This window comes from Chiloscyllium punctatum, chromosome 3 (genome assembly GCF_047496795.1).
Source record: "Chiloscyllium punctatum isolate Juve2018m chromosome 3, sChiPun1.3, whole genome shotgun sequence".
NCBI classification, from domain to species: Eukaryota; Metazoa; Chordata; class Chondrichthyes; order Orectolobiformes; family Hemiscylliidae; genus Chiloscyllium; species Chiloscyllium punctatum.
The window spans coordinates 113963014-113989763 of NC_092741.1; the positions used below are offsets into that span (position 1 = coordinate 113963014).

Below are 26750 nucleotides of genomic sequence, written 5' to 3' on the forward strand. Positions count from 1 at the left end.
TAAATGCACTTTGTAGCCTATGAAGTTATTATTCTGATGTGTTGCAATGTAGGACAATTGGCAGCCAATCAGTGCACAGCAAGGTCCAATGTGATAATGCCCAGGTAATTTATTTGCACAATGTTAATTGTGGTGTAAATATTGGCCAAAACTCCAGTTAAGTCCTCTTGCTCTTCTTCCTAATAGCAATGTTGAGATCATTCATATCCACCTGCGACAGTCAAAAAGAATGACTGGGACTATTGATATTAAGCATATTCAATGCAAACAGGGAATGGAGTCTTCAAGGACTATGCAATGGTCATTCTTACTGATACGATCATGGCTAGATGTAGCTGTGGTAGACAGGTTGAGGATGAGGTCAAGCATCTTTTTACCTCGTCAGTTCCCTTACCAATTGCTACAGACACAGTCCAGCAACAATTTCCTAAAGGATTTGACCAGCACAATTAGTTGCGGTGCAGCCAAGCTACTCAGTAATGAATTTGACATTCCCATCCAACTATATTGTGTGACTTTGCTACCCTCCAAGTCATGCTCAACATGGATTACTGTTTCATCAGCTGAAGGGTAGGTGATATGTGACAGTCAATTCCTTGTCCATATTTGATGCTGGGAGACTTTGTGCAATCCAGAAGTTGTACTAGAGAATAATTTACACAGAATATTTGCATGTTCAATAGCTTCATAAGAGAACATACACCCATTTTAAATTCTGTACAGTCATGTAAATACTGGTTTATATTTATCCCAAAGTGCTCAGTAATGTAATCTGAAACTGTAAAATACACCCAGATAGATATTAACTTCATACAACATGAACGTTCCATCTTAACTCCTACAAATTTAGAAAAAAACCTGTATAATTTTGATAAAAATCTTTATTATGCTTTTACATCAGGAGCTTTTAAGCATACTTCTAAGGATTTTGTCAAATTAAAACAAACCAAGAGATTTGTCGCATGTATAAAAATAATTTTAACTCCATGTTTTTGAGGCTTCAATATTTTAGAATTCTATTGCTGGCATGGCATCATGCTAAAACAGCAAGGACGAAATTGAGACAAAAAAAGACATTACAGTGCTGTACACATACAGTGCTGAAAATGTGTTGCTGGAAAAGCGCAGGTCAGGCAGCATCCAAGAAGCAGGAGAATCGACGTTTTGGGCATGAGCCCTTCTTCAGGAATGACGAAAGTGTGCCAAGCAGGCCAAGATGAAAGGTAGGGAGGAGGGACTTGGGGGAGGGGCACGATAGGTGGAAGGAGGTAAAGGTGAGGGTGATAGGCCGGAGTGGGGGTGGGGGCAGAGAGGTCAGGAAGAAGATTGCAGGTTAGGAAGGTGGTGCTGAGTTCGAGGGTTGGGACTGAGACAAGGTGGGGGAGGGGAAAATGAGGAAACTGGAGAAATCTGAGTTCACTCCTTGTGGTTGGAGGGTTTCTAGGCGGAAGATGAGGCGCTCTTCCTCCAACCGTCGTGTTGCTATGGTCTGGCGATGGAAGAGTCCAAGGACTGCATGTCCTTGGTGGAGTGGGAGGGGGAGTTGAAGTGTTGAGCCACGGAGTGGTTGGGTTGGTTGGTCCGGGTGTCCCAGAGGTGTTCTCTGAAACGTTCCGCAAGTAGGCGGCCTGTCTCCCCAATATAGAGGCGGCCACATCGGGTGCAACTGATGCAGGAAATGATGTGTTAGTAGGTGCAGGTGAATTTGTGGCGGATATGGAAGGATCCCTTGGGGCCTTGGAGGGAAGTAAGGGGGAGAGGTGTGGGCGCACGTTTTGCATTTCTTGCGGTTGCAGGGGAAGGTGCCGGGAGTGGAGGTTGGATTGGTGGGGGGTGTGGACCTGATGAGGGAGTCACGGAGGGAGTGGTCTTTTCTGAATGCTGATAGGGGAGGGGAGGGAAATATATCCCTGGTGGTGGGGTCTGTTTGGAGGTGGGGAAAATGACGACGGATGATACAATGTATATGAAGGTTGGTGGGGTGGTAGGTGACGACCAGTGGGGTTCTGTCCTGGTGGCGATTGGAGGGGCGGGGCTCAAGGGCAAAGGAGCGGGAAGTGGAGGAGATGCAGTGGAGAGCATCGTCGACCACATCTGGGAGGTTGTTTGGTATTGAAACCTGTCCTCCTGGGAGTAGATGCGGCGGAGACGAAGGAATTGGGAATATGGTATGGTGTTTTTACAGGGGGCAGGGTGGGAGGTGGTGTAGTCTAGGTACCTGTGAGAGTCGGTCGGTTTATAGTAAATGTACAACGTAAATGTAAATACATTGTATCATCCGTCGTCATTTCCACCACCTCCAAACGGACCCCACCACCAGGGATATATTTCCCTCCCCTCCCCTATCAGCACTCCAAAAAGATCACTCCCTCCGTGACTCCCTCGTCAGGTTCAAACCCCCCACCAACCCAACTTCCACTCCCGGCACCTTCCCCTGCAACCGCAAGAAATGCAAAACTTGCGCCCACACCTCCACCTTACTTCCCTCCAAGGCCCCAAGGGATCCTTCCATATCCGCCACAAATTCACCTGCACCTACTAACACATCATTTACTGCATCCGCTGCACCCGATGTGGCCTCCTCTACATTGGGGAGACAGGCTGCCAACTTGCAGAACGTTTCAGAGAACACCTCTGGGACACCCGGACCAACCAACACAACCACCCCATGGCTCAACACTTCAACTCCCCCTCCCACTCCACCAAGGACATGCAGTCCTGGGACTCCTCCATCACCAGACCATAGCAACACGACGGCTGCAGGAAGAGCGCCTCATCTTCCGCCTAGGAACCCTCCAACCACAAGGGATGAACTCAGATTTCTCCAGTTTCCTCATTTCCCACCCCCCAACTTGTCTCAGTCCCAACCCTCGAACTCAGCACCACCTTCCTAACCTGCAATCTTCTTCCTGACCTCTCCGCCCCCCACCCCCACCCCCACTCCGGCCTATCACTTTCACCTTAACCTCCTTCCACCTATTGCATTTCCAACACCCCTCCCCCAAGTCCCTCCTCCCTACCTTTTATCTTAGCCTGCTGGACACACTTTCCTCATTCCTGAAGAAGGGCTCATGCCCAAAACGTCGATTCTCCTGCTCCTTGGATGCTGCCTGACCTGCTGAGCTTTTCCAGCAACACATTTTCAGCTCTGATCTCCAGTCCTCACTTTCTCCTGTACACATACAGTCACAAGTAGTGTTGCAACAGACATATTGGGTACAAGGAGGAGAAAGTAGCTTGTAGCAAAATATCATTTGTAGAAGGGAAAGTCATGAAGTTCTCCAAGAAGTGGAATATTAAATCTGAGCAAAAGTTGAGTCTGAAAACAGGCTCATATTTGTTGTTCTTCATGATTTCCACAGTACATGAGTTTTCTCAAGGGTCCAAAATAAATTGACTTACAATAAGCATACAGACAATTTAAAACAAACTGGAGTATTCACAGTTTTTATTAATCTTACTAAGGTTCACAGCACTTGATTCTTGAAGCTATCGTACAGTGTTCTCTGGAATTTTTCTTTCACTGCTGATCTGAGAATGCATTGATGGCTCCCACCTACAAAACTGGGAAAGCTGCAACAGTTTAAGACAGCACCAATATTCAACTCTCTATTACAACATTTAACTCACTTTTCAGCAACAGATCCAAATGCATTCCAAGACTTCTAGAAATGAGTTAATACAATTTGTCCATTTCTGATATTCATGATTACCACAGGATCTTCTTCAGGGGTGGCATGAGGAATGCTGCCAAAACTCAAAGTCAAGGTCATTGCAGTACTTTTACACTAGACCAATACTGTGCTTCACTTAGCCAACGGGAAACATATATCAGATAAGTAGCAGACATCCTTCATTAGTAACACCCAATTACAATAAATTCTCGGAGTCATTCTATGATCAATAGATCTTTAATGGTTAATAAACATCCTCCAAAAAGACCCCTTACTTACACCACACACGCAACCATTCAACACAATACTGATTGTGCTCCAAGGGAGCATAATGAAGCAGAAGGCAACTAATCCTTAATTGCGTACTTTTGCATACCAAAGGATGGAGTGGTTCCATAAGCTACATACTGAGGGTAGCTTACAATACAACTCTTGCAGGTTGCTTTAGAAATTATGTTTCTGATTTTAAAAATACATTGGTTTAAGTTTGGAAGAAAATCAAGCCTTCTAGAAACTTGCTTTTCCACTAACTTATTTTCAATATGCAAAGCTGAACACTCAAAGCAAATATTAAAATTGAAACAAACTCATCTGCTGCTGATCTGCATGGATGATACACAATTTCATACAAAGTACATATGCTTCACCTGATGGGGAAAGAGGAAGAACAGATCACATTAGAATACAACAAAGCCGATATTATTGGCTAATGATGGTAAAGCCATTAACTGTACAACACAATTGCATTGCAATGATGTAGATTAGTAGAGGAGGTAGGGACCGATTGGTCAAATACTATCAACACTAAAGTATTCACTACATTTCGGTAGGCTGGGCTTGAAAATTTCTTCTTTTACATTACATTTTATAAAAGTATCCTAAAGTGGCAAAGTATTAAGGCACTGCACTAACATATTTTACATCTTTTCATATATGAAAAACTAAGGTGGAATCTATATGAAATACTATACCTTGCATTATGTTAATTATTCAGAGTTCATTCCCAGTCTGCTGGCACATATGTACTAGCCACAATAACTAGGTAACAGCATACAGTCTTGAGGGTTTTTATTGGTGAAAGTATTATAAACAAGTTCACATGTTTGCTTTCAAACTGTTCTGGAAAACATCCAAACTTTCTGAAGTTTACTCTTTGACGGGGTGAAATAAACAGAACAAGAATATGGAAGAGTCACTTTAGGAAATGCAAGAACCCACAATGCATATCCGCTGGATACCAACATCAGCGATAATGACTACATGTACCCTTCACTGAGAAGCTCTTCCAAACCATCCATGTCTGATGACAACACCTGACTCATGGGTTTGGAGGCAGAAGTGCTCACACCTCTTGTAGCCTGACTGCCTTGGTTCCACTGAGAATTATCAGGCTGGTTGGACTCTTTTTTGATATCTCGGCTGCTATTCAGGAGCTTCTGACTCTCATTGAAATACTGATTTGGATGGGTTAGGGAAAATCCAACTTCGTCAATCTAAAAAGCAGAAAGAAACAAACTAAAAATTTGGTGACTTTAAATTGTACATCATCACACTGCATTAATTTCAAAATAACAACACTTATCCTACATGCCAAGTCATTAAACAGATCAAGAACAGTATATGGTTAACGTTTCCAGCATGTACTTTATGAAAATCAAATTTTAAAATGTTACTTAAGAAAAATTCAATGAGGAAAATAAAATAAATTGAGTTAGATTAACCATTTTCAAAAGAAAACGGAAAACGACGGCACGCAGGTTCAAATTATACTGAAATGAAACAAAATTAGTTTTGTCAAATAATTATGGACAATATTTTTAACAAACTAATAAATTCTTTCAGCCTCATTTACTCTGCATAAAATATGAAACACAACAATTTATTGGCACTGGACTTGTAGGGTGACAGTGCATTCAAATGAGATTTCAATTCAAACTTTAACTGGTCAACTTGCTTCAAGCTGGTACAGCAGCAGTATACGACCTCAATATTCTAGTCAATCCCCTAAAACCAAAGTTCAATTACACTGGGAAAATTTAACCTGATATATAAGAAGTCAAAGATAAAATTTCTACTTCCAACTAAAAAAGACAATAATTTGCATTTACATAACCATGCCCAACAAGTTATGATGCCTCGAAGTGCTTACACAAAAGCATTTTTGTATTACAGATGATGCTGTGCTGACAAATAATTTACTGAGGTATGGCCAATGTCGCATGCAAACATTTCCCTGGAGTGACTTGAGTGAAGGTAAGGACCAATACAAGATAAGATATACCAAAGAGTGCAATGATTTTGCCAATGATAAGCAATATTTTTCCCTTGGAGCCCAGTGAAGATCCAGAAACTTCTCCAATGTCTCAAGGCTCAAATAGGCAGTCATGAAGGAATTTCCGTAAGAAATCACTGCACACAGTGAAAATCGACTTAACTACATTGAGGATGACTTGACCACCTTCAGAGATGTAGAACAACTTATTGCTCTGGAAACCCTTGGTCTTTCTTAAGCATCAGGTTTGTTTTGAAAAGAACAGCAAAGTAATCCAGATGACTTATGGAGAACCATCATCTTGACAGGGTTTATCTCGATGACAAGTCAGCACTATCAAAGCACATTGCCTAGTAAAATATCCGCTGAACTCAAGTTCAGGAAAATAAAAGACACTTGGCTGAATCAGAAAGCAGATGCATTTTGGTCACATGCAAACCACAAAGACTGTAAAGGATTCCATAATGCTCTGAATTCTGTCTACATGGTCCTTAGTCCACTAATACTTCATTAAATCTCAGTATCTTAGACAGGACAATATTCCTGATAGAAATAGCTCAAACTCTAGAAGGAGGCATAAAGTTCTTTACCAATGCCCTCAACTGGTTTTTGTCTATCAATAAAGGAGTCAAAAAGCCACCACACTAGGCTTACAAGTGCTCCTTTGATAACTGTCCTGTGCTAATAGAAACACAAATGCAATTAAACCTATGTTTAATGGCAAAGCTCCAGGAACTGACACTATTCCAGCTGAGGTCTCCAAGGCTAGAGGGGCAGTGCCTGTATAAGATTTTCAGTGAACTTTTTCAGTCTCTGTAGGAGCAGGAAACCAACCTGCACAAATACAAAGATGCTTCCATTAGCCACCACTACAAGTGGAAAGGAATGCACTTCTCTCCATTGCTGTCAAAATCTTCCCCAGAATCCTCCCAAACCACTGTGTAATATCTTAACCAGGGTCTGCTGCCAGAGTCAGGGCTGTTTCAAAAAAGGTTGAGGAATCAGCAATATGGTGTTTCAAGTTAGATCCAAAAGAAATGACAAGAACAGAACATGAAAACAATAGTAATAAGAGTCTTTGGAAGCAATTGAGAAATTCAACTGCCCTAAAAAAATTCAATACAATGCTTCGACAGTTCCACAATTACATTTTTGTCACATCCTGGACAATGGCAAGTCTTCTAATCCATTGTTAGTCACAAATTTGATTAAAAGCAAATTGCATGTTCACAGCAAATTTCTTCAGCATGTTTTTTTTTAACCTATGCTCTCTGATACCTTCCCTCATGCTGATCTGGTATCACAATTACATATCATTTGGTCAGGGAGCTGTTAAATCTGAGAAGACTCCTGGCAAAGATCAAAGTACCCAAGGACATATTTTACAACTTCCTGCGAGCCAATAACTGTGCACTAACTGCTAGTTCAGAGCTGGAATTGCAGCACAGCCTGACTTGTTCTGCAATGCATGTAACAACTTTAACTCTCAGTTCAGCCCAATAAAAAGTCTGAGGTACGTATCAGGTTGCTTCAGGGAAGCCCTAAGCTCCAGGACCAGAACCTGTCATCAATGGATAAATTGACTTGTATTGGCAGCACACAGACTATTACAAAAATCATAGAAGCAAATCAAGTGTGGTCTTGGGCAGACTTCAAACATAAGTTTGGGAATGAAGGCAAGCAAATTCGCCAACCAAGCAAAGTCTATTTCGCAACAGTCCTGCACACTGTGCAGGTGAAGCTTGGACTATGCACTAAAGTCTTGCCAAGGAGTACAATCACTTGCATCTGAGGTGACTTTGGGTACTTCTGGGGATTAAATGGCAGGACAAAACACCAGATACTGAGATGATCAGCAAGATTGGCATACTGTGGTCATCTTCACATCAAAGGACAAGCAAGAATGCAGCCAACAAAGTCAGAGTTGTACTGCATGGAAATAAATCCTTGCCAATCAGATATCCTAAGTTTATCTCATTGCATTTGCCAGCATTTGGTCCATATCCCCCAAAACCTTTTATTCATGTACCCATTGAGATGCCTTTTAAATGTTGGAATTGTACCAGATTCCACTACTTCCTCTGGCAGCTCATTCCATAATTACACCGGCCTCTGCATGAAAAAGCTGCCCCCTAGATCCCCTTTAAATCTTTTCCCTCTCACCTTAAGGATATGCCCTCCAGTTTTGGATTCCCCTACCCTGGAAAAAGATCAGTCATCGAATATTACATTGGAGAGCTTAACTAGTCACTATAGCTAAAGATGAAGTAGAAACCAATAATCTGACATATAATCAAGTTCAAGTTCTCACAAGCAATATCTAAAAGAATGGTAGAAGCAGATTCAAGAGACTTTCAAAGGAAATGAATTTATATTTGAAAAGCTTGCAGAGCAGAAGAAAGAGATTGTTTGGATTATCTTTCAAAAAGCAGGCACAACGATGCTACGTTGAATGACCAACTTCTGTGTGGAGAGATACTAAATATTCCAGCTCGATAATACAGAATTATCAATTTCTTTGTAAACAAATATTGAATTAAAATAATTTGTTCAATAAACAAAAGCCTACAATGATCAAAACTTGAAAAGGTCACTACGTTCCACAGCTGCTGATCCACTGCCTGAGCATTAAAACAGTTCAGAAACATTCCTTTCCAAAGTCTGTATAACAAAATCTTAAAAATCCAAATTATTTCATTTTTTTTACTTAAGGGTATGAAACAAAAGTCAATGCCAACAAAAATGGCATTTTTAATTATGTTGTGTCTTTTACCAAAATGCATCTTTCAAGAATCTTTAAATTTTTGTCTGTTACCAAGAATTCTAGGTTTTGTTATTATTGTTGCTGTTGCTGCACAAAGGAGGGAAGTTGCGCTAGGGAAGTCCAGGACCAGCAGTAACCTCCAGCAGATGCTGAACAATGCCCACATGAAGGGGAGCAAATTAGTCCAGATGCTGGAATCTCTACAGAAATCAGAGCTGAAGAAGAGTCATCTAGACTCAAAATGTTAGCTTACTCTCTCTCCGTGGATGTTGCCTGAACCACTGATATCTCCAGTATTTGTTGTTTTCGGTACACACAAAAAGGCTGCAGTTGAAGATCCCTTCAAGATGCACAAGAGGATCAGATTCTATCATCCTCAATGCCATTTCCAGCAGTTGAGCGAGGTGCAGTGATATGGCAGAAGTGCAGACGGGGATGGTCCTGGGACACTGTGCTGCTCGAATAGGACTTACTACCTGAAGGGGTGGATGGCCATTTTTTCCCAGGGGCCAACAAGATGATAACTTGCAAGGAGTTAACTGGGCACACGTAAGGGAATATCCACCCACAAATGTGCAATGGCTGTCACCGAAGCAATCTGTGCCAGCAATCTGTGGGTTCATCTTTATTCCATATTATGAGGTATATGCTACAGTGGGCTTTGCCAACATAGTTGGTTGTCTCGGTGCAGGGTACTATATACTGTTCACATCATGTTGAGAGGCCTATGCACAGCTGACTTAATCTATAAGAAAATGTTCCATTCTATCAATGTGCTAGTTATCTGCGATCAACAGTGACACAGCATAGAACTCTACACCAGGAGCCATCAGAGCCACCATGATGCCCGTACCCTGGAGAAATTTCTTCTTCTTGCTGAGTTTGAGTGGCCAGATGTCTTACAATGATGGTTACTCAGGAGACAAGAGCTATCCTCTGTTACCACAGATGATGAATCCATTCCACAATTCCCTTACTGAGAATTGATACAGTGCTGCTCCTTCAACTAGGGCCTTTGTGAGCAGATGACAGGTGTGCTAAAGATGAGGTGCTTTTACTTGGGTCAATCTGGGAGGCTATACAGTACAGGGTATGCTCCATAACCCTAGCATGCTGTGTTCTGCACTACTGGAGCAGGCAACAAGAGAATCTTCTAATGAAGAAAATGAGGATGTTTAGCAGGAGGAACATCACCTTCAGCATGATAGAGCACTGCAGTATCAAAGACAACAAATAGACAGGACTCAATTGACATTTGGTTCCAGTAGATCAGGATTGGGTACACTCGGATGTAAAATTTTTGGCGTTTGACAGGCTCCAAGAGGCAAATGTAGCTTATGTTTTTTTTGTTAGCTTTTGCTGTTGGAGAATAAAAGTGACTGGTTTGAAATGGTTTAAGCTTCCTCAAATGTAATGGACCAACAGTGGACTTTAGAGGAAAAGTAGCAGTGCCACAATCCTGAGAAATCCTGGCAGTGGTAAAAATGCTACCAACAACGATAGGAAGAATTGGATATGTGGCGTGGCACAGGGTTAATGAGGCAAGTTTGGGACAATTGTGTGAAGAAACTTGATAAGCCTCGGAGACAGAAACCCACCAGGAAACTCAACAAAACTGACACAGCCAATTTCTGGTGAAATTCAATGCATAAAAACAAATTGCAAAAGCCTCGATTGATCCGGAAAAAGGAAAGTGGTAACAAAATACATGTTGGTACTACAGTAAGAGTGTCAGGGAGTTAATAATGGGAAAAAAAAGAGTTAACCTAGTCTTCACAATAGAAAATATAAGTAACATTCCAGTATTCTGGTCTCTCCGCTATTGGAAAGATGTTGTGAAACTTGAAAGGATTCAGAAAAGATTTACAAGGATGTTGCCAGGGTTTGAGCTACAGGGAGAGGATGAACAGGCTGGGGCTATTTTCCCTGGAATGTTGGAGATTGAGGGGTGACCTGATAGAAGCTTACGAAATCATGAGGAGCATTGATAAGGTGACTAGCCAAGGTCTTTTACCCAGGGTAGGGGAGTCCAAACCTAGAGGGCATAGATTTAAGTTGTGGGGGTAAGATCTAAAACGGACCTAAGGGGCAACTTTTTCACGCAGAGAGGAATGAGCTGCCAGAGGAAGTGATGGAGGCTGGTAAAATTACAACATTTAAAAAGGCACCTGGATGGGTATTTGAATAAGAAGGTTTTAGGCGGATATGGTCCAGATAGTGGAAAATGGGACTAGAAATTAGAATATCTGGGCAGCATGGACGAGTTGGACCGAAGTGTTTGTTTCCATGCCGTACACCTCAATGACTCCAAGTAACTGTAAATCAGGAAACAGAAGAGAGCGAGGAACTCAAGAAAATTACAATCACCAGGAAAACGGTGTTAAGAAAATTGTCGGAGCTGTGGCTGACAGCATAAATGTTGTTTTGTTACTTTCTAATATTTTAGTATGCTGCTATGCTTCATAGTAAAGAATGATTCTGTGTGGTTCCTGGGATGGAATTGGGGGGGGGGGATGGTGGTGGGGAATCTCAATGATGCATTGAGTAGTGCTAAAAAGAAATGTATGCTGTTGAAGCACTTTGGCCTACACACATTGGGACAGGTACAAGAATGCCAAATTTCAAAAGGAACAATAATGTATACTCCATGAGCAAAAGGTGCTGACTGGTTGCTAAATCGACACTCATTGGTCCAGGTATTTCCATAGAAAATGCAAGGTGACTATTGTCCCCAAAGTGGCTCTCTCAGAGTTTTCAGATACATTCATTCAAATGAAGAAACTTGTCCTCTGCAAGAGAAAGGAATATATCCAGGCATTCAGCTCTTGTTGAATTTAAAAATGCATGGGGGGGGGGGGGGGGGGGGGGCGGAAGAGAGGGGGCACAACAGTTCTCTAACACATTCTTCAAAACTACACATCTGGCTCAAAAGGTAGAAGACAGAGGGTGGTGATGGAGGGTTGTTTTTCAGACCGGAGACCTGTGACCAGTGGAGTGCCACAGGGATCGGTGCTGGGTCCACTACTTTTCATCATTTATATAAATGATTTGGATGCGAGCATAAGAGGTAAAGTTAGTAAGTTTGCAGATGACACCAAAACTGGAGGTGTAGTGGAGAGCGAAGAAGGTTACCTCAGATTACAACAGGATCTTGATCAGATGGGCCAATGGGCTGAGAAGTGGCAGATGGAGTTTAATTCAGGTAAATGAGAGGTGCTTCATTTTGGGAAAGCAAATCTTAGCAGGACTTATACACTTAATGGTAAGGTCCTAGGGAGTGTTGCTGAACAAAGAGACCTTGGAGTGCAGGTTCATAGCTCCTTGAAAGTAGAGTCGCAGGTAGATAGGATAGTGAAGAAGGCGTTTGGCATGCTTTCCTTTATTGGTCAGAGTATTAGAGTACAGGAGTTGGGAGGTCATGTTGCGGCTGTACAGGACGTTGGTTAGGCCACTGTTGGAATATTGTGTGCAATTCTGGTCTCCTTCCTATCAGAAAGATGTTGTGAAACTTGAAAGGGTTCAGAAAAGATTGACAAGGATATTGCCACGGTTGGAGGATTTGAGCTACAGGGAGAGGCTGAACAGGCTGGGGCTGTTTTCCCTGGAGCGTCGGAGGCTGAGGGGTGACCTTATAGATGTTTACAAAATTATGAGGGGTATGGATAGGATAAATAGACAAAGTCTTTTCCTGGGGTGAGGGAGTCCAGAACTATAGGGCATAGGTTTAAGGTGAGAGGGGTAAGATATAAAAAAGATCTAAGAGACAACTTTTTCACGCAGAGGGTGGTACATGTATGGAATGAGCTGCCAGAGGATGAGGTGGAGCTGGTACAACATTTAAAAGGCATTTGGATGGGTATATGAATAGGAAGGGTTTGGAGGGATATGGGCCGGGTGCTGGCAGGTGGGACTAGACTGGGTTGGGATATTTGGTCGGCATGGACGGGTTGGACCGAAGGGTCTGTTTCCATGCTGTACATCTCTATGACTCGCCAACCCTCTTGTAGTTTTCTTTGAAATTTGACATTCTTGAATCAGGCCTGATGACTGAAAGACAAAAATCTCCATTTTTTTCAGCAACGCTCATGTTTCGTACAAGCGAGCGACAATAATACATTTGAACAAATTACAGAGTGATGGACTACATGCACAACCCTTACATGGCAAAGTGTCAATTCAACTGCTCAGACAACATCTCTACTGCCATAAGTTTTGATTCACGATCAATTTTCAATCATATTCTATTTCGCCCTGACAATACTTTTCATGATTTTGTGTGTTCTGAGGATTCTACCAAACGACGATATGGGAGATAATCTTCCTTGGAATATCCAGCAAAATCTTCATCATTTTGATACATGGTCTCACAAAATATAATTATTTAGATTTAATAGCCTAGACTTAACATAAAACTTAATCTCAGCTGACAGTAACTGGCATAAATAATTGTAGTTTTAATTCCTTGAAATGGAAATATTGGCCTAATTTATGTATCAAGACTTTTGAGTGTTCAATTTTTTTATTTGCTACGCCCCCTGAAAACAACCCAAAGTATAAAGTATTGCTGAAAAATACGAAACATAAGGAATTGTGTCTCAGTAATAAGACCATCAAACTTAACAAATCACGACAGCTAATGATGGTTGCAATTATTCTTCTGAGACAGCAACTTTCATACACTGGTTCCAGTCACATCCCAAGGCTGACAAAGTCACTCTCATTACTGTGCAGTGCAAATTAAACATGTCCTTACATTGTGGGTTAGCTCAAAGTATTTCTGACAGGCCAGCTGGTAATGCATCCCCTTCACTAAATCCAGAATCTGTAACAGGAGAAAAAGAAAGAAACTTGTTGAGCTCATCCAATTTCTAAACTAATGGATAGCAACAATAGACATTTAAAATCTCTAGTGTCATTGTGACTAGAACAATCGCAACTAGTAAGACAAAACATACAGGGTACATTGGTCCAACAGTGCAACAAACTTCTCACACATTCTTCCTTTAGCTGAAATCCAACTACAATGAGTAGCATTTAATTGAGTGAAGATGGCAGATAAATGGAATATTGTCAGAGATTTCTGCTGTTCCTGTGATTCTAACTACACCTTCACAAAAGCTCAGTAGGACAAGGAAATGAAAGGTCCCAGTCTGAGCAGCTATTGCCAGTGTCACTGCAGGTATTGTTATGCAGCCTGATGCCTAATTTGAGCTAAATTTAATCTATTTGCCTTTATAAAAACTGCCATTCTTATTGATTTTCTTTAGTAGCTGCTGGGATCTGTAAAGTTTTTCCTTTATTATGCTACATAAATAGAATTTTCACTCACTCTGCACCAATTAGATCTGCTCCAAATTGGCAAACTGAGGAGATAACCATCCACTTACAAATGTCAAATTTCAAGATGTCTCCTATATGTGTCGGTTGCACTGTCAAACACATGCACTCTTTGAATTTCAAACTCCCTGGTAGTTGTCGCTGAATATCACAGTGTATTAGTACTGGCAGGTGTTTCAACCAATGTCAGTGAGCAGGAGATCAAAGGAATCACGTTGTTAAAAGTTTGGCAAAAATCTCATCCTTTTGATATCAATGATATTGTGAGCCCCTCCAAAAAGGCGTCCTTAAAATAATGGAAAGATTTTAATCTAACCAACAGTCAATTCACAAGCTTACATCTGTCAAATTCTTTAAACTTCTGATCTGTATGTTCTTTCCTTCTCACGCAAGGTAACAACCAAATAAAATTCATCATAAGATAATATGTCAAATGCCCATGAGAGCAATAAAACCTGCCATTGTTTTATATTTAATAAACTGAAGATAAAATAAAATAAATTCCACATCTCTGCGTTAAGTTAATGCCCTGAAGACAATTCTTGGACTGTGGGTTGTGCTGTTAAATTAAAACATGAACACTGCGCATTGCTATCAAAACTTATGGATTTCATAAATGTCAACAGTCATTTCAAGACTTGTTCATTTCATATTGTAGGAGGCTGTGTTATAAACAAATGTTTGAAACATTCCTTACTGAAGGAGGAGCAAGAAAATTTCCATGATTCTAATACATCTTACCTGGAAGGTGGGTGCTCACTCAAAACAGGACTGAATAGTCAGCACTATCAGAGTGCAACCCATTCTGTATCTGGTTCTTTCTATCGTATGTAAAATCTGTCTGAACAAAATATCTTTTTTCCTCAAATATTTATATTACCACATGCCAAACATTTGTTTATAAATGTAAAATGAATGCCGTGCATGGGTTGGGCTCATCTGAAATGTCTTACCAACAGTGGGTATTTAAGTGTAGTCTAAGCACTATGGGTAAGAGGACAAAATGAGGTCACGGGTGCCCATTTGCAAAATGTCTTGGAATTTCCAATTGTCAACTGTGGTGCACTTGAACATGGGTACTCTGATTGCAGAACTGAGAAACTGAAGTAAAGTCAAACTGAAGTCAAGTCAAAAGAGTCAACTTTCAGATGAGAGGTTCCAACCAATGCCCTTTCAGCCACAATGGGTGCCTGTACAAGATCCCACGGCCACTACCAAAATGAACTGGTGAATTTTTCCTACTGTCCTGCCCAATATGTATCTCAGAAGCATTAATATTAAAACAGTGAAGATTATCACATTACTGTAAGGCCATTCTCATGAAAAATCATCACTGCTTCATCTCCACAGATGCTGCCAGGCCTGCTGTGTGCTTTTAACACTTAGCTTTTATTTCAGATTTCCAACACTGAGAGAAAGTGAGTCCTGGCTCCAGAAGCAAAGGTAGCAATATAGAGGTGATAATGACAGTGCATAGAGAGATTATAGGGAGATTAGGAGCTGTGAATGACCAAGTCTGAAGCCAGTGCTATGTGACAAATTATGTGGGGGATGAATGAAGCAGAGGCAAAATGGAAAACAGGGGAGAAGGGTAGCAAAGGGGGAAGAGGAGAGGAAAAGGTGATGAGAGAATGGGGAGCAAGAGAAAGAGAGACAATCAAGAAATAAGAGGTACAGAACAGTGAAAAAAATACTTTAAAAAAATAAAATAAATGAAATAAAATTACGGAGCAGAATGAAAACAGAAGGGTCGAGATGGGATAATCATCTGTAGTTGTTGAACTCAATATTGACACCGACAGGCTATAACGTGCCTAGTCGGAAGATGAGATGCTGTTCCTCCAGTATGCGCTGAGCCTCACTGGACTACAGCTCTTCTCACCCTACGTCCTGTAAGGACTCTATCCCTTTCTCTCAGCTCCTTCGCCTACCCTCCTCCCTTGTTTTCCATTTTGCCTCTGATTCACCCATCCCCCCCATCCCTCACATATTTTGTCACATAGCACTGGCTTCAACCTTGGTCATTCACAGATCCTAATCTCCCTATAATTTCTCTATACACTGTCATTATCACCTCTTTATTGCTACCTTTGCTTCTGGAGCCATGACTCACCTTCTCTCAGCCTAGTATAAATACCTCCTTATTTCTCCCATTTTTTAGCTTTGACAAAGGGTCAGTTAGACTCGAAACGTCATCCGACCTGCTGAGATTTTCCAGCATTTTCTGTTTTGGTTTCAGATTCCAGCATCCGCAGTAATTTGCTTTTACCCACAGAAACGCTTCTGTGTCAATTTCCTGTGTTAGTTCTGTGATCTCACTTTGTGCAAATAGGCTGCAGCATTCCCCAATACTTCAACAGAAACAACACTTCAAAACATAAGGGTCTTCATTGGCTGTAAAGCTTTGAAACATTCTAAGGACATGAAAGGGATGATAGAGATTCAAGCATTTTCATTGGTCAACTTGCTGCTACTCGTTCTGGGAGACCGTTGGGCATTAGGCTTGGCGGCTATTGCTGTATAGTTTGGAAGGACAACTGAATGGGTGGAAATGAAGGAAGTCTGAACTTTAACAATGAATGAGAAGAAGCAAGATTTTGTATAGTTTCCAGTGGCAGAAACACTGCTATTCATTGTTTTGTTTGCAGTAAAAAGGCCTGCGACTGAATAAGACATAACAGATTACTTAACACATCATGCCTGTGCCACAGCTATCCAGTTAGTCCCACTCCCCAGCTCTGTCCCCAGAGCCAAGGAATTTCTTCCTCCATGTATCCATCCAACTATATTTTGAAAGTTATTAATTAATCAGCTTCAATCACGCTTTCAGCCACATCATAAGCTAAAGTGGAACTCATTTTCCCTCATGTCACCTCTGATTACCTGTCAATACTTCATATTGCTATTGTCTGGTTACCCACCCTCTTGCCTTTGGCGACTATTTCTCCTTAAGTGATTTTGAAGTCAACGGCAAAGGAATATAGTGATTGCCATTATTATAGCTTTTCCCAGACTGTCCCAGAAATCTGATCCAGAATGGTATCTAGGACAGGGCACTGGTATGATAAAGAACAGAAAAACACTTCAAATTTAAGAACAATATATAGTATCTAAATCAGGATGCATAGGTGAGGAATATGTTAGATTTAAATCACGTAAGACAGGTGAGATTAGTGCAGAAACATTACTTTTAAATGTTACTCTTTTATATTTTATGTCTAATTGTAATTTCCTTCACTAACTTTTCTTTTCTGAAGGGATGAAATGCCACACTTAAAATTAATGACTGACACAGCACAGACAAAAGATCATACCACAGCATCTAAAAATTTTGCCCAGCTCTATTTTTGACTGTATTTTTCTGAATACAATAGGATCTGAGGGGATTGTGTGAAAAGCAAATATGAAAAGCAGAGAGACAACAAAAAAAGGGAAACATAAAAGGAAATCCCACAGCCTTCTAAGCAAATAGAAAAAGGACAAATGAAAATTGGGTCTATTTAGTGACCAAATAATGCATTTTCACGTGGAAGTAATAGACATGGCAGAGGTATTAATTGAACACTAGCTTTAGCTATGGGGCACCTGTTACCCAGGCCAAGGTGACAATGTTCAGTCACTATAAGGGCTTAAAATTCATAAGAAAGTGGTATTGGATAGGCTGTCAATACTTAAATGCACCATGACCTGATGAGTTAGAAGTCTCAGAGTCAAACATATTAGAAACAGATCCTTCAGTCCAACTCATCTGGACTGATCAGAGATTCCAAATGAACCTAGTCCCATTTGCCAGCAATTGACCCAAATCCTGCTAAACTCTTGCTAGTCATGTAGCCACCCAGATGCCTTTTAAATGTTGCACCAGCCTCCTCCATCTTCTATGGCTGTTTATTCCATTCACACACTGTCTTCTGTGTGAATACATTGTCCCTTAGATCCCTTTTAAATCTTTCCCCCTCTCACCTAGTTTTGGACTCCCCTACCCTGGGAACAAAGACCCTCGGCTTTTCATCTTATCTACACCTCTCATGATTTTATAAACCTCTATCAGGCCACCCCTCAGCCACTGACACTCCAGGAAAATCGCCCCATCCTATTCAGCCTCTCCCCTACAGTTCAAACCCTCCAACCCTGGCAATATCCTTGTAAATCTTTTCTGAACCCTTTCACGTTTCACAACATCTTCCCTACAATTGGGAGATCAGAACTGAACGCAGTATTCCGAAAGTGACACATAACCAATGTCCTGTACAGGGGCAACATGTCCTCTAAGCTCCTATTCTCAATGCACTGACCAATAAAGGCAGTAACAGGTGATGGACTTTGGAATAGGAAGAAAAGGTATAAAATAAAGGGTACTATTCTAAAATATGCGCAGGAGCAGAGAGACCTGGGTGTATGTGCTCACAGGTCATTAAAGTGACAGGATAGGTTGACAGTGCTGTTAATGAACCACACAGTATTCATAAATACAGACAGAGTACAACAGCTGGGAGGTTGTGATGAGCTTATGCATGACATTGGTAAGACTTCAGCTGGAGTACTGCTTACAGTTCTGGGAGCCATGCTATAGGAGGGATGCAAATGATTTGGAGAGTGCAGAATAGGTTTATAAGAATGCCTGTTGCACTGGGTTTTCCTTGCAGAAGAGAAGGCTAAAAGGGGGCTAGTTAAAAATCTCCAAAATGATAAGGGACCAGGACAGAGAGAAACTGATCTCACTCATTAATACATCAAGAGCCGGGGGCACAGTTTTCAAATGTTTCACAAGAGAAGCAAATGTCAGGTGAGAAAAAAAACATTTTAACACTACAAGCATTTGGGGTCTGGAATGCACTGCCTGAAAGTGAGGTGGAAGTAAATTCAAATAAGCCATTCAAGAAGATAATGGGTGATGATTATTCAACAGAAACAATGTGCAGGGTTACAGGGAAAAAGTAGAAGATTGGCACCAAGTTAATATGCTTAGAAAGCCAAGGCGGGCACAATGGAATAGCTGTTGTCCCAGCTGTTGTACTCTGTCTGTATTTATGAAACCTATAATACTGTGTGGTTCATTAACAGCTCTGCAAACCTATCCTTCTGCACCATTAAAATTCAGTGACTTTGAGTGTGGAAGTACAGTGATTCACAGTATTCTACTGATCTCAACGCTGAGACTATCAGCACGAAATGTCACAGCACACCTTGTGAGGGTATAAAATATTTGAGAATAACATGCAGATTGTACATTTAACTGGCAATATGTTGACCAGAAGTTGCCCTTTGCTTTACCTCACTATAATGCTGAGTTTTGTTAGTCTAATTGCTCAAATCATTGCAAAATTTGGCCTGAAATCTAACGGCAGAACAAGAGTAAGAAAGGTGATAGTGAGAATAAAACTGGCAAGAAATAAAATAACTTTAAAAATGACAATTACAGATTTGGATGGGTATATTTATTACACAAGACCTCAATGGACTTGCCACCTCTAGTCTGGCTGGGATTTGCCTGAACTCAGCTTATTCTGCAGTGATGTCAGCAACCCAATCACTGGAAATCAAATTTGATATTGTTGCCAGAGAACACCTGACACAAATGATAATTATTCTGTCAAAAGTGCAGCCCAGTAACAATATCTGCCATTTCCTTTGTGAATTTTCAGAAAAGAAGCCAGCATCTCTTCTATCTATGCTGTTCACAAGTCTCACATACAATGTCAAATGTCAGGGTATGTAGTTAATAATTCATACAGCATTTATTACTTTAATGCATAAGACAACGCAAAGCCAGATTTCACATTTTACACATGAAGAAACAATTGCTACCTACAGGTATTGCACAAACCAACATTGTAAGAGGCAATTTGTGAGATCGAGGGAAAAGGCAGAAACGAAAAGGATGAGAACTGGTAAAAATATGACATCAAGTTCAAAGTAGTTCACTTATTTCTAGAATGCAGCAATTTAGCAAAACAAATGGACCCAGATTTTACTGACAAAATAACAGTGTTTAATGATACTCCTAATTCTTAATGTATAAACCATCCAGCAAATTGCAACTTGAAGAGTGGATATCCCGCAGTATTGTTATTTGGTGGGGGGCTGTAGGAGGTGGCTCAAAGTGATATCTTCTATTAAGTTTGTGGAACGCGAGTTCTACCTAGTTTTAAATCTGGGCATGCTGAGATTGAGCCATAAAACTCACCATGAAACAAAATCTCTAGGGCCATTTCAGTCCTGCGTTCATTTTAATTTCCCATTTCCAGAATTTCCTGGAACCTTACAGTAGTGTAACAGGCCAGGAGATTGAATTATTTTTCAATAATTAGTCACTTTGACTTGATTAAGCAAATGAGGAATTAGATTATAATTTGTTTAATTATGGTCAGTTGTAAAACAGTTTCTTCTCTGTAGGGAAGAAAGCTGTATGGCAAGGTGAAAAATAAGGGCATTGATTTATGATCTTACGTTTGCTGGTTTATGGTTCAAGCCACCATAAACCCAGGCTGATATGCAAGAATGCTTTGAGGTAAAATGAAATAAGTCAAAGAAACAGCTTTGTTTTAAAATGATAACTTATAGTATTGAATAGGCCCATGTGCATTAGTTTGTATGTTTTTTGTAGCATTAATTTATTTTAGCTATCATGGAATCACACAGTTCTCATAGTACAAGGATATCGATACAGTTTGGAGAACATTCAGATCTATAAACTGAGATGATAGTTAATCACTGGGAAGTATCACCACATACTCGAAGATGTATTAAATGATTAATTAGTGCTTTTAGTGAAGATTATGGAAGCAGTTAATTTAGAGAGACAAGCATTAAAGGGGTGATCCTGTAAAATGATTGGCATGTTGAAGAGACAGTAGGAATTAATGTCACTAAGATGACCAATTAAGAATTAGGAATAGAGACTGACCATAAACTGTTCATGCACTAATGAGCCAATTAGAGTTCAAGATGGCTCTGATCTCACACAGCGGGGAAATGGCTGGCAAGGGTTAACAAGGCCAAGGTTTTGTGATTCCTTACAAAAGGAGCAAGAATTGAAGATAGAAGGAAAACTTCATTCAATGGAACAAGAGACCTTTCCCCAGGCAACCACTCCTGCAGACAGATATCCAAATGTGGAAAAGCTGAAAACTGCTTTTCATTAAACGTCACATAGTTTGTACTTGTTATGATAAACTTAATAAATTCCAGAAAACCTGTGAAATGTTTATACCTGCAATCGGTCTGGGAACTAATCAGGATAGGTAAACTTCAGCTTAATTCTTTCAAAATTCAGTCTATAAATGCAATTAATATTAAAGTGCACTGCAAAATCTTACAAGGCCCGTCAGCCCAACCAGTCATCTTGTCACCCTATCATCATAGCCTTCTATTCCTTTTATTCTCATTTATAGTGTACTTCCCCTTAAAAGCAATTACACTAGTCACCTCAAATAACGAGCCTTCACTGTAATCAAATAAGTAAAAAAATCATTAAGATTAGTGCCTCAGTCACAGCTTTCAAAACCAAACAGCAAATACACTTACTCGAGTTGGGACTAATTATCTGGATCCATTGTAACACAAACAAGGAACAGGAGACTATCATTTGGCCCTAAATCAGTTCCACTACTTGGTGAGATTATGGCAGATCTGCAAACTAACTTCACATATCTACTTGTTCTTCATCGCTCTTAACACATTATTAATCTCAGATTTAAAACCAACAAGTAGTCTAGAATAAACTGTCAGGCCCTCTTGTGGCTCAGTGGTAGTGTCCATCCCTGGACTGAGAGACTCAGATTAAAATACAAATACAATCCGTTCCAGAGATACGACATATTATCTCTGAACAGGTTCAAAGGACAAAGAAAGTTACACCACAGGAACAGGTCCTTCGGTCCTCAAAGCCTGCACCAATCCAGATCCACTATCTAAACCCATCATCATTTTTCTACGGATCTGTATCCCACTGCTCCCTGTCCGTTCACATAGCTGTCTAGATACATCTTAAATGACGCTACTGTGCCCACTTCTGCTGGCAATGTGTTCCAGGCACCCAACACCCTCTGCACAAAGATCTTTCCACACATATCTCCCTTAAACTTTTCCCGTCTCACCTTGAACTCACCACCTCTAGTAAATGTGTCCCCCACTCTGGGGAATAAAGCTTTTTGCTATCTACCCTGTCTATATCTCTCATGATTTTGTATACCTCAATCAGGTCCCCCCTCATTCTCTGTCTTTCTAATGAAAAATAATCCTAATCTACTCAAGGTCTCTTCATAGCTAGTATTGCCCTCCGTACCAGACAACATCCTGGTGAACTTCCTCTGCACTCACATCCTTCTGATAATGTGGTGAACAGAACTGTACGTAGTATTCCAAATGTGGCCAAACCAAAGTCCTATTCATCTGTAACATGACCTGCCAACTCTTGCACTCAACACAGTGTCTGATGAAGGGAAGTATGCCGTATGCCTTCTTGACCAATCGACCTGCGTTGACACTTTCAGCGTACAATGGACTTGAACACCCAGATCTTTCTGTACATCAATTTTCCCCAGGACTTTTCCATTTACTGTATAGTTCACTCTTCAATTGGATCTTCCAAAATGTATCACCTCGCATTTGCCCAGATTGAATTCCATCAGCCATTTCTCCACCCAACTCTCCAATCTATCTATATTCTGCCGCATTCTCTGATAGTCCCCTTCACTATCTGCTACTCCACCAATCTTTGTGTCATCTGCAAACTTGCTAATCAGACCACCTGTATCACAAACACAGTGGTTCAAACACAGGTCCCTGTGGAACACCACTGGTTACAATTCTCCATTTTGAGAAACTCCCTTCCGCTACTACTTTCTGTCTCATGTTGCCCACCAGTTCTCTATCCATCTAGCTAGTACACCCTGGACCCCATGCGACCTCAATTTCTCCATCTGCCCACCATGGGTAACCTTATCAAATGCCTTACTGAAGTCCATGTACATGACATCTATAACCCTTCCCTCATCAATCAACTTTGTCATTTCCTCAAAGAATCCTATTATGTTGGTAAGACATGACCTTCCCTGCACAAAACCATGCTGCCTATCCCATTTTCTTCCAAATATAAAGAGATCCTATCCCTCAGTATCTTCTCCAGAGGTTCCCTACCACTGACAGCAGACTTACCAGTCTATAATTACCTGGATTATCCTTGCTACCCTTCTTAAACAAGGGGACAACATTAGCAATTCTCAAGTCCTCCAGGATTTCACCCAAGTTCAAGGATACTGCAAAAGAGATCTGTTAAGGCCCCAGCTATTTCCTCTCTTGCTTCCCTCAATAAGCTGAAATAGATCACATCCAGACCTGGGGACGAGTCCAACTTAATGTCTTTTAGAATACCCAACACCACCTCCCTCTTTATGCCGACTTGACAATAGTAATCAAACATCTATCCCTAACCTCAATATCTGTCATGTCCCTCTCCTCAGTGAATACCGAATGCAAAGTATGCATTAAGAATCTCATCCATCTTCTCTGACTCCACACAGAACCTTCCTCCTTTGTCCTTGAATGGGCCAACCCTTTCTCTAGTTACCCTCTTGCTCCTTGTATACGAATAAAAGGCTTTGGAATTTTCCTTAACCCTGTTTACGAAAGATATTTCATGACCCCTTTTTGCCTTCTTAATTCATTACAGATTCATCCGACATTCCTGATATTGTTCCAAAGCTTCATCTGTTTTTAGACCTTATATATGCTTCCTTTTTCCTCTTAGCTAGTCTCACAATTTCACCTGTCATCCATGGCTCCCTAATCTTGCCATTTCTATCCCTCATTTTCACAAGGACACGTCTGTCCTGCACTCTCATTGACCTCTCTTTAAAAGCCTCCCACATATCAAATGTAGATTTACCTTCAAACAGCTGCTCCCAATCTACATTCCCCAGCTCCTGCCAAACTTTGCTCCAATTGGCCTTCCCCCAATTTAGCATCCTTCCTTTAGGACCACTCTCGTCTTTGTCCAAGAGTATTCTAAAACTAACAGAATTGTGATCGCTATTCTCAAAGCAATTCCCTACTGAAATTTCAACCACCTGGCCGTGCCCATTCCCCAAAACCAGGTCTGGTATGGCCCCTTCCTGAGTTGTACTATTTACATACTGCTCTGTATATCCCTCCTGGATGTTCCTTACAGATCTGGTTCATCACCCCGTTAACACTAAGTGAATCCCAGTCAATTTTGGGAAAATTAAAATCTCCCATCACCACCACCCTGTTGCTCCTGCATCTTTCCATTATCTGTTTACATATCTGTACCTCTATTTCACGGTTGCTGTTGGGAGACCTGTGCTACAGCCCCAACATTGTTCCCCCACTCTTCCAATTTCTGAGCTCTGCCTCATATTGCCTCACTACTTAAGTCCTCCATAGAGCCCTCCTTCAGCACAGCTGTGATTTTTTCTTTAACTGGTAAAGCAGCTCCTCCATCCCTTTTACCTCCCTCTCTATCCCACCTGAAGCATCTATATTCTGGCATATTTAGTTGCCAATCATGCCCTTCCCTCAACCAAGTTTCAGTAATAGCAATATCATATTCCCAAGTACTAATCCAAGCCCTAAGTTCATCTGCCTTACCCACTACACTTCTCACATTAAAACAAATGCACCTCAGACCACCTGTCGCTTTACGTTCATCATCTACTGCTTGCCTGCTTTTCCCCTTAGTTGTGCTTAATTCTTTATCTACTTCCTTACAGGCTTTAGCTACTACCTCCTTACTGTCCACTAACCTCCTCATTTGGTCCCACTCACCTGCCACATTAATTTAAACCCTCCCCAATAGCATTAGCAAAAGCACCCCCTCGTACATTGGTTCCAGTCCGGCCCAGGTGTAGACCATCCAATTTGTAATAGTTTCATTACAAAAAAAAAGACTGAACTGCCATTTAAAGGAGATGGTTCAGACTTAGAAAATGCAAAATGCTTCCCAATTTCATCCTTGAAAGGTGTGGCTCTATTTTCTTAGGGTTGTCCTCCAATCCTCGTCTCTCCAAATAGTTTACCCTATAATTTTCCATTAATATTTTGAAACCGTCCATCACATCTATTTAACCTTCTAAATTGCAAAGAACATATCTCTAGTTTGTTTCTACATTGTTTTTGGAATCATGACAGAAGCAGCTTGACCTGTTCAACACTTACCAACAGATTCCACATCAAAGTAAAATTCTCTCAAAAACCACAGCAAGTGGCTCTCATAGCATTCAACCGGTTTCTTGGTGTTTCTGGTCAAGGGGCTCATATATGTTGGTAACAACTACCAGTTCTGCTGTGAGGACATTCTTTTTAAAAGCAGTCAACTGTACAAGGAGATTTGGTTTATGATCTCAGTCAAAAGGCACTCCTGATAATGCAGCAATCTCAAACCATGAGGTGCTTGAACACAAAAGCTTATGACTTGAACATGACCATGATACCAAATCAGCTCAGGTGACAATGGCACAGAGTCATATCACAGAAAAAAAAACTAAAAGCAGATACTACTTATAATAGCTATATAGATCTACAATCAAAATATTGATTCCCAAGCTGAACATTTCAGGTTAATTTCCATTTATTCAAACTTACTTAGCTGGGCGAGCTGAGGAGCAAGTTTTGAGTTGTTTCCCTCATTGAGAAGTGATGCATTTCACTCAAAGGAGAAAAGGACAGAGGGTGTAAAACAGATAGATTCTGCTCAATTCACTGTTTTTGCTCTCCTACTAAAGGACAACATTTGCAAGATATTTTGGATATGATCAAATCTATTTATTTCACTTATGAGTAAATCATAGTGATATATAATACTCCTGCAAGAGTAGGAGGAAAAACAAGGAGCATCTTACTGTAACCATGTGTAATAACATTAGGAATACAATGGAAAATTTTACAGCACAGGAAGCAACCACTCAGTTCAGATTCCATTATTAATGCTCCACGCAAGCCTCCATCAGTTTTGCTTGATTTTGAAGAAGCTCCAAATTACTTGAAAACAGTGATAATATTTGCTGTTTTTACAGTGCCAAGACTTGGAGTGTTCTGATTTACACTTCCACATTAAAACTGGACTGGTTGAAATTGGCACTGTGCAAAAAACTAACCAAACAGAGAGAAAACATTGACAAAAGCCAGACTTGTTAATCAACAAGGAATTTCACTCAAAACTATTGAAGTATCTGTTAAAAGATAAGCTAACACAAGTGTTTTTATACTTCTAAAAGGGCAAAAGGAAGGAAGGAGGTGAGGAACTCCTACAGGAATTTCTGATGAAAAGCATTTCATCTTTGTTACACACTCGGGATTTGTTGGCTTGTTGCTTATTATTTTTGAAAGATTGAGCCCGTTATTCTTTCTTCGGGTCACCACAGCAGGATGTATAAGCAGCTGTCCATTCACAACACTTTCTCCTTCAAGATTCACAGTATTTGTACTCTCAAGATCAGATGTGTCTTTTCATAAGGCAATTAGTGACAGAATGTGTCACAACGGGAAAGCCACTGCAGTATCAAATTGCACCCTTATGCTCCAGGTCTCCAGTTATTTTTCTGAAAATAAAGCAACTGCAAAAGTTAATTCTTTCCAATGATTACAGCCAGAATATAGGAACAAGCCTAAGCTGCATAGTCTCCGGAGCCTATTTCATTGATTCATTAGATTTGCATCTCAACTTCAACTACCTGCCTTGATT

The 26750-nt window shown here is 40.7% G+C and overlaps 1 protein-coding gene across 1 annotated transcript in view; it reads right to left on the reverse strand.

The window, feature by feature from the left end:
- Window positions 1-3892: 3892 nt before the first annotated feature.
- The window catches only part of prim2 (DNA primase subunit 2), a 174370-nt gene continuing 151512 nt past the window's right edge, over window positions 3893-26750 (reverse strand). The window contains exons 12-13 of the mRNA XM_072558388.1: window positions 13464-13532; window positions 3893-5167 (exon numbers count right to left, since the gene is read on the reverse strand). Coding sequence (XP_072414489.1) covers window positions 4931-5167; window positions 13464-13532 — 306 coding nt within the window. The 3' untranslated portion in view covers window positions 3893-4930. The remainder of the gene's footprint in view (window positions 5168-13463; window positions 13533-26750) is intronic.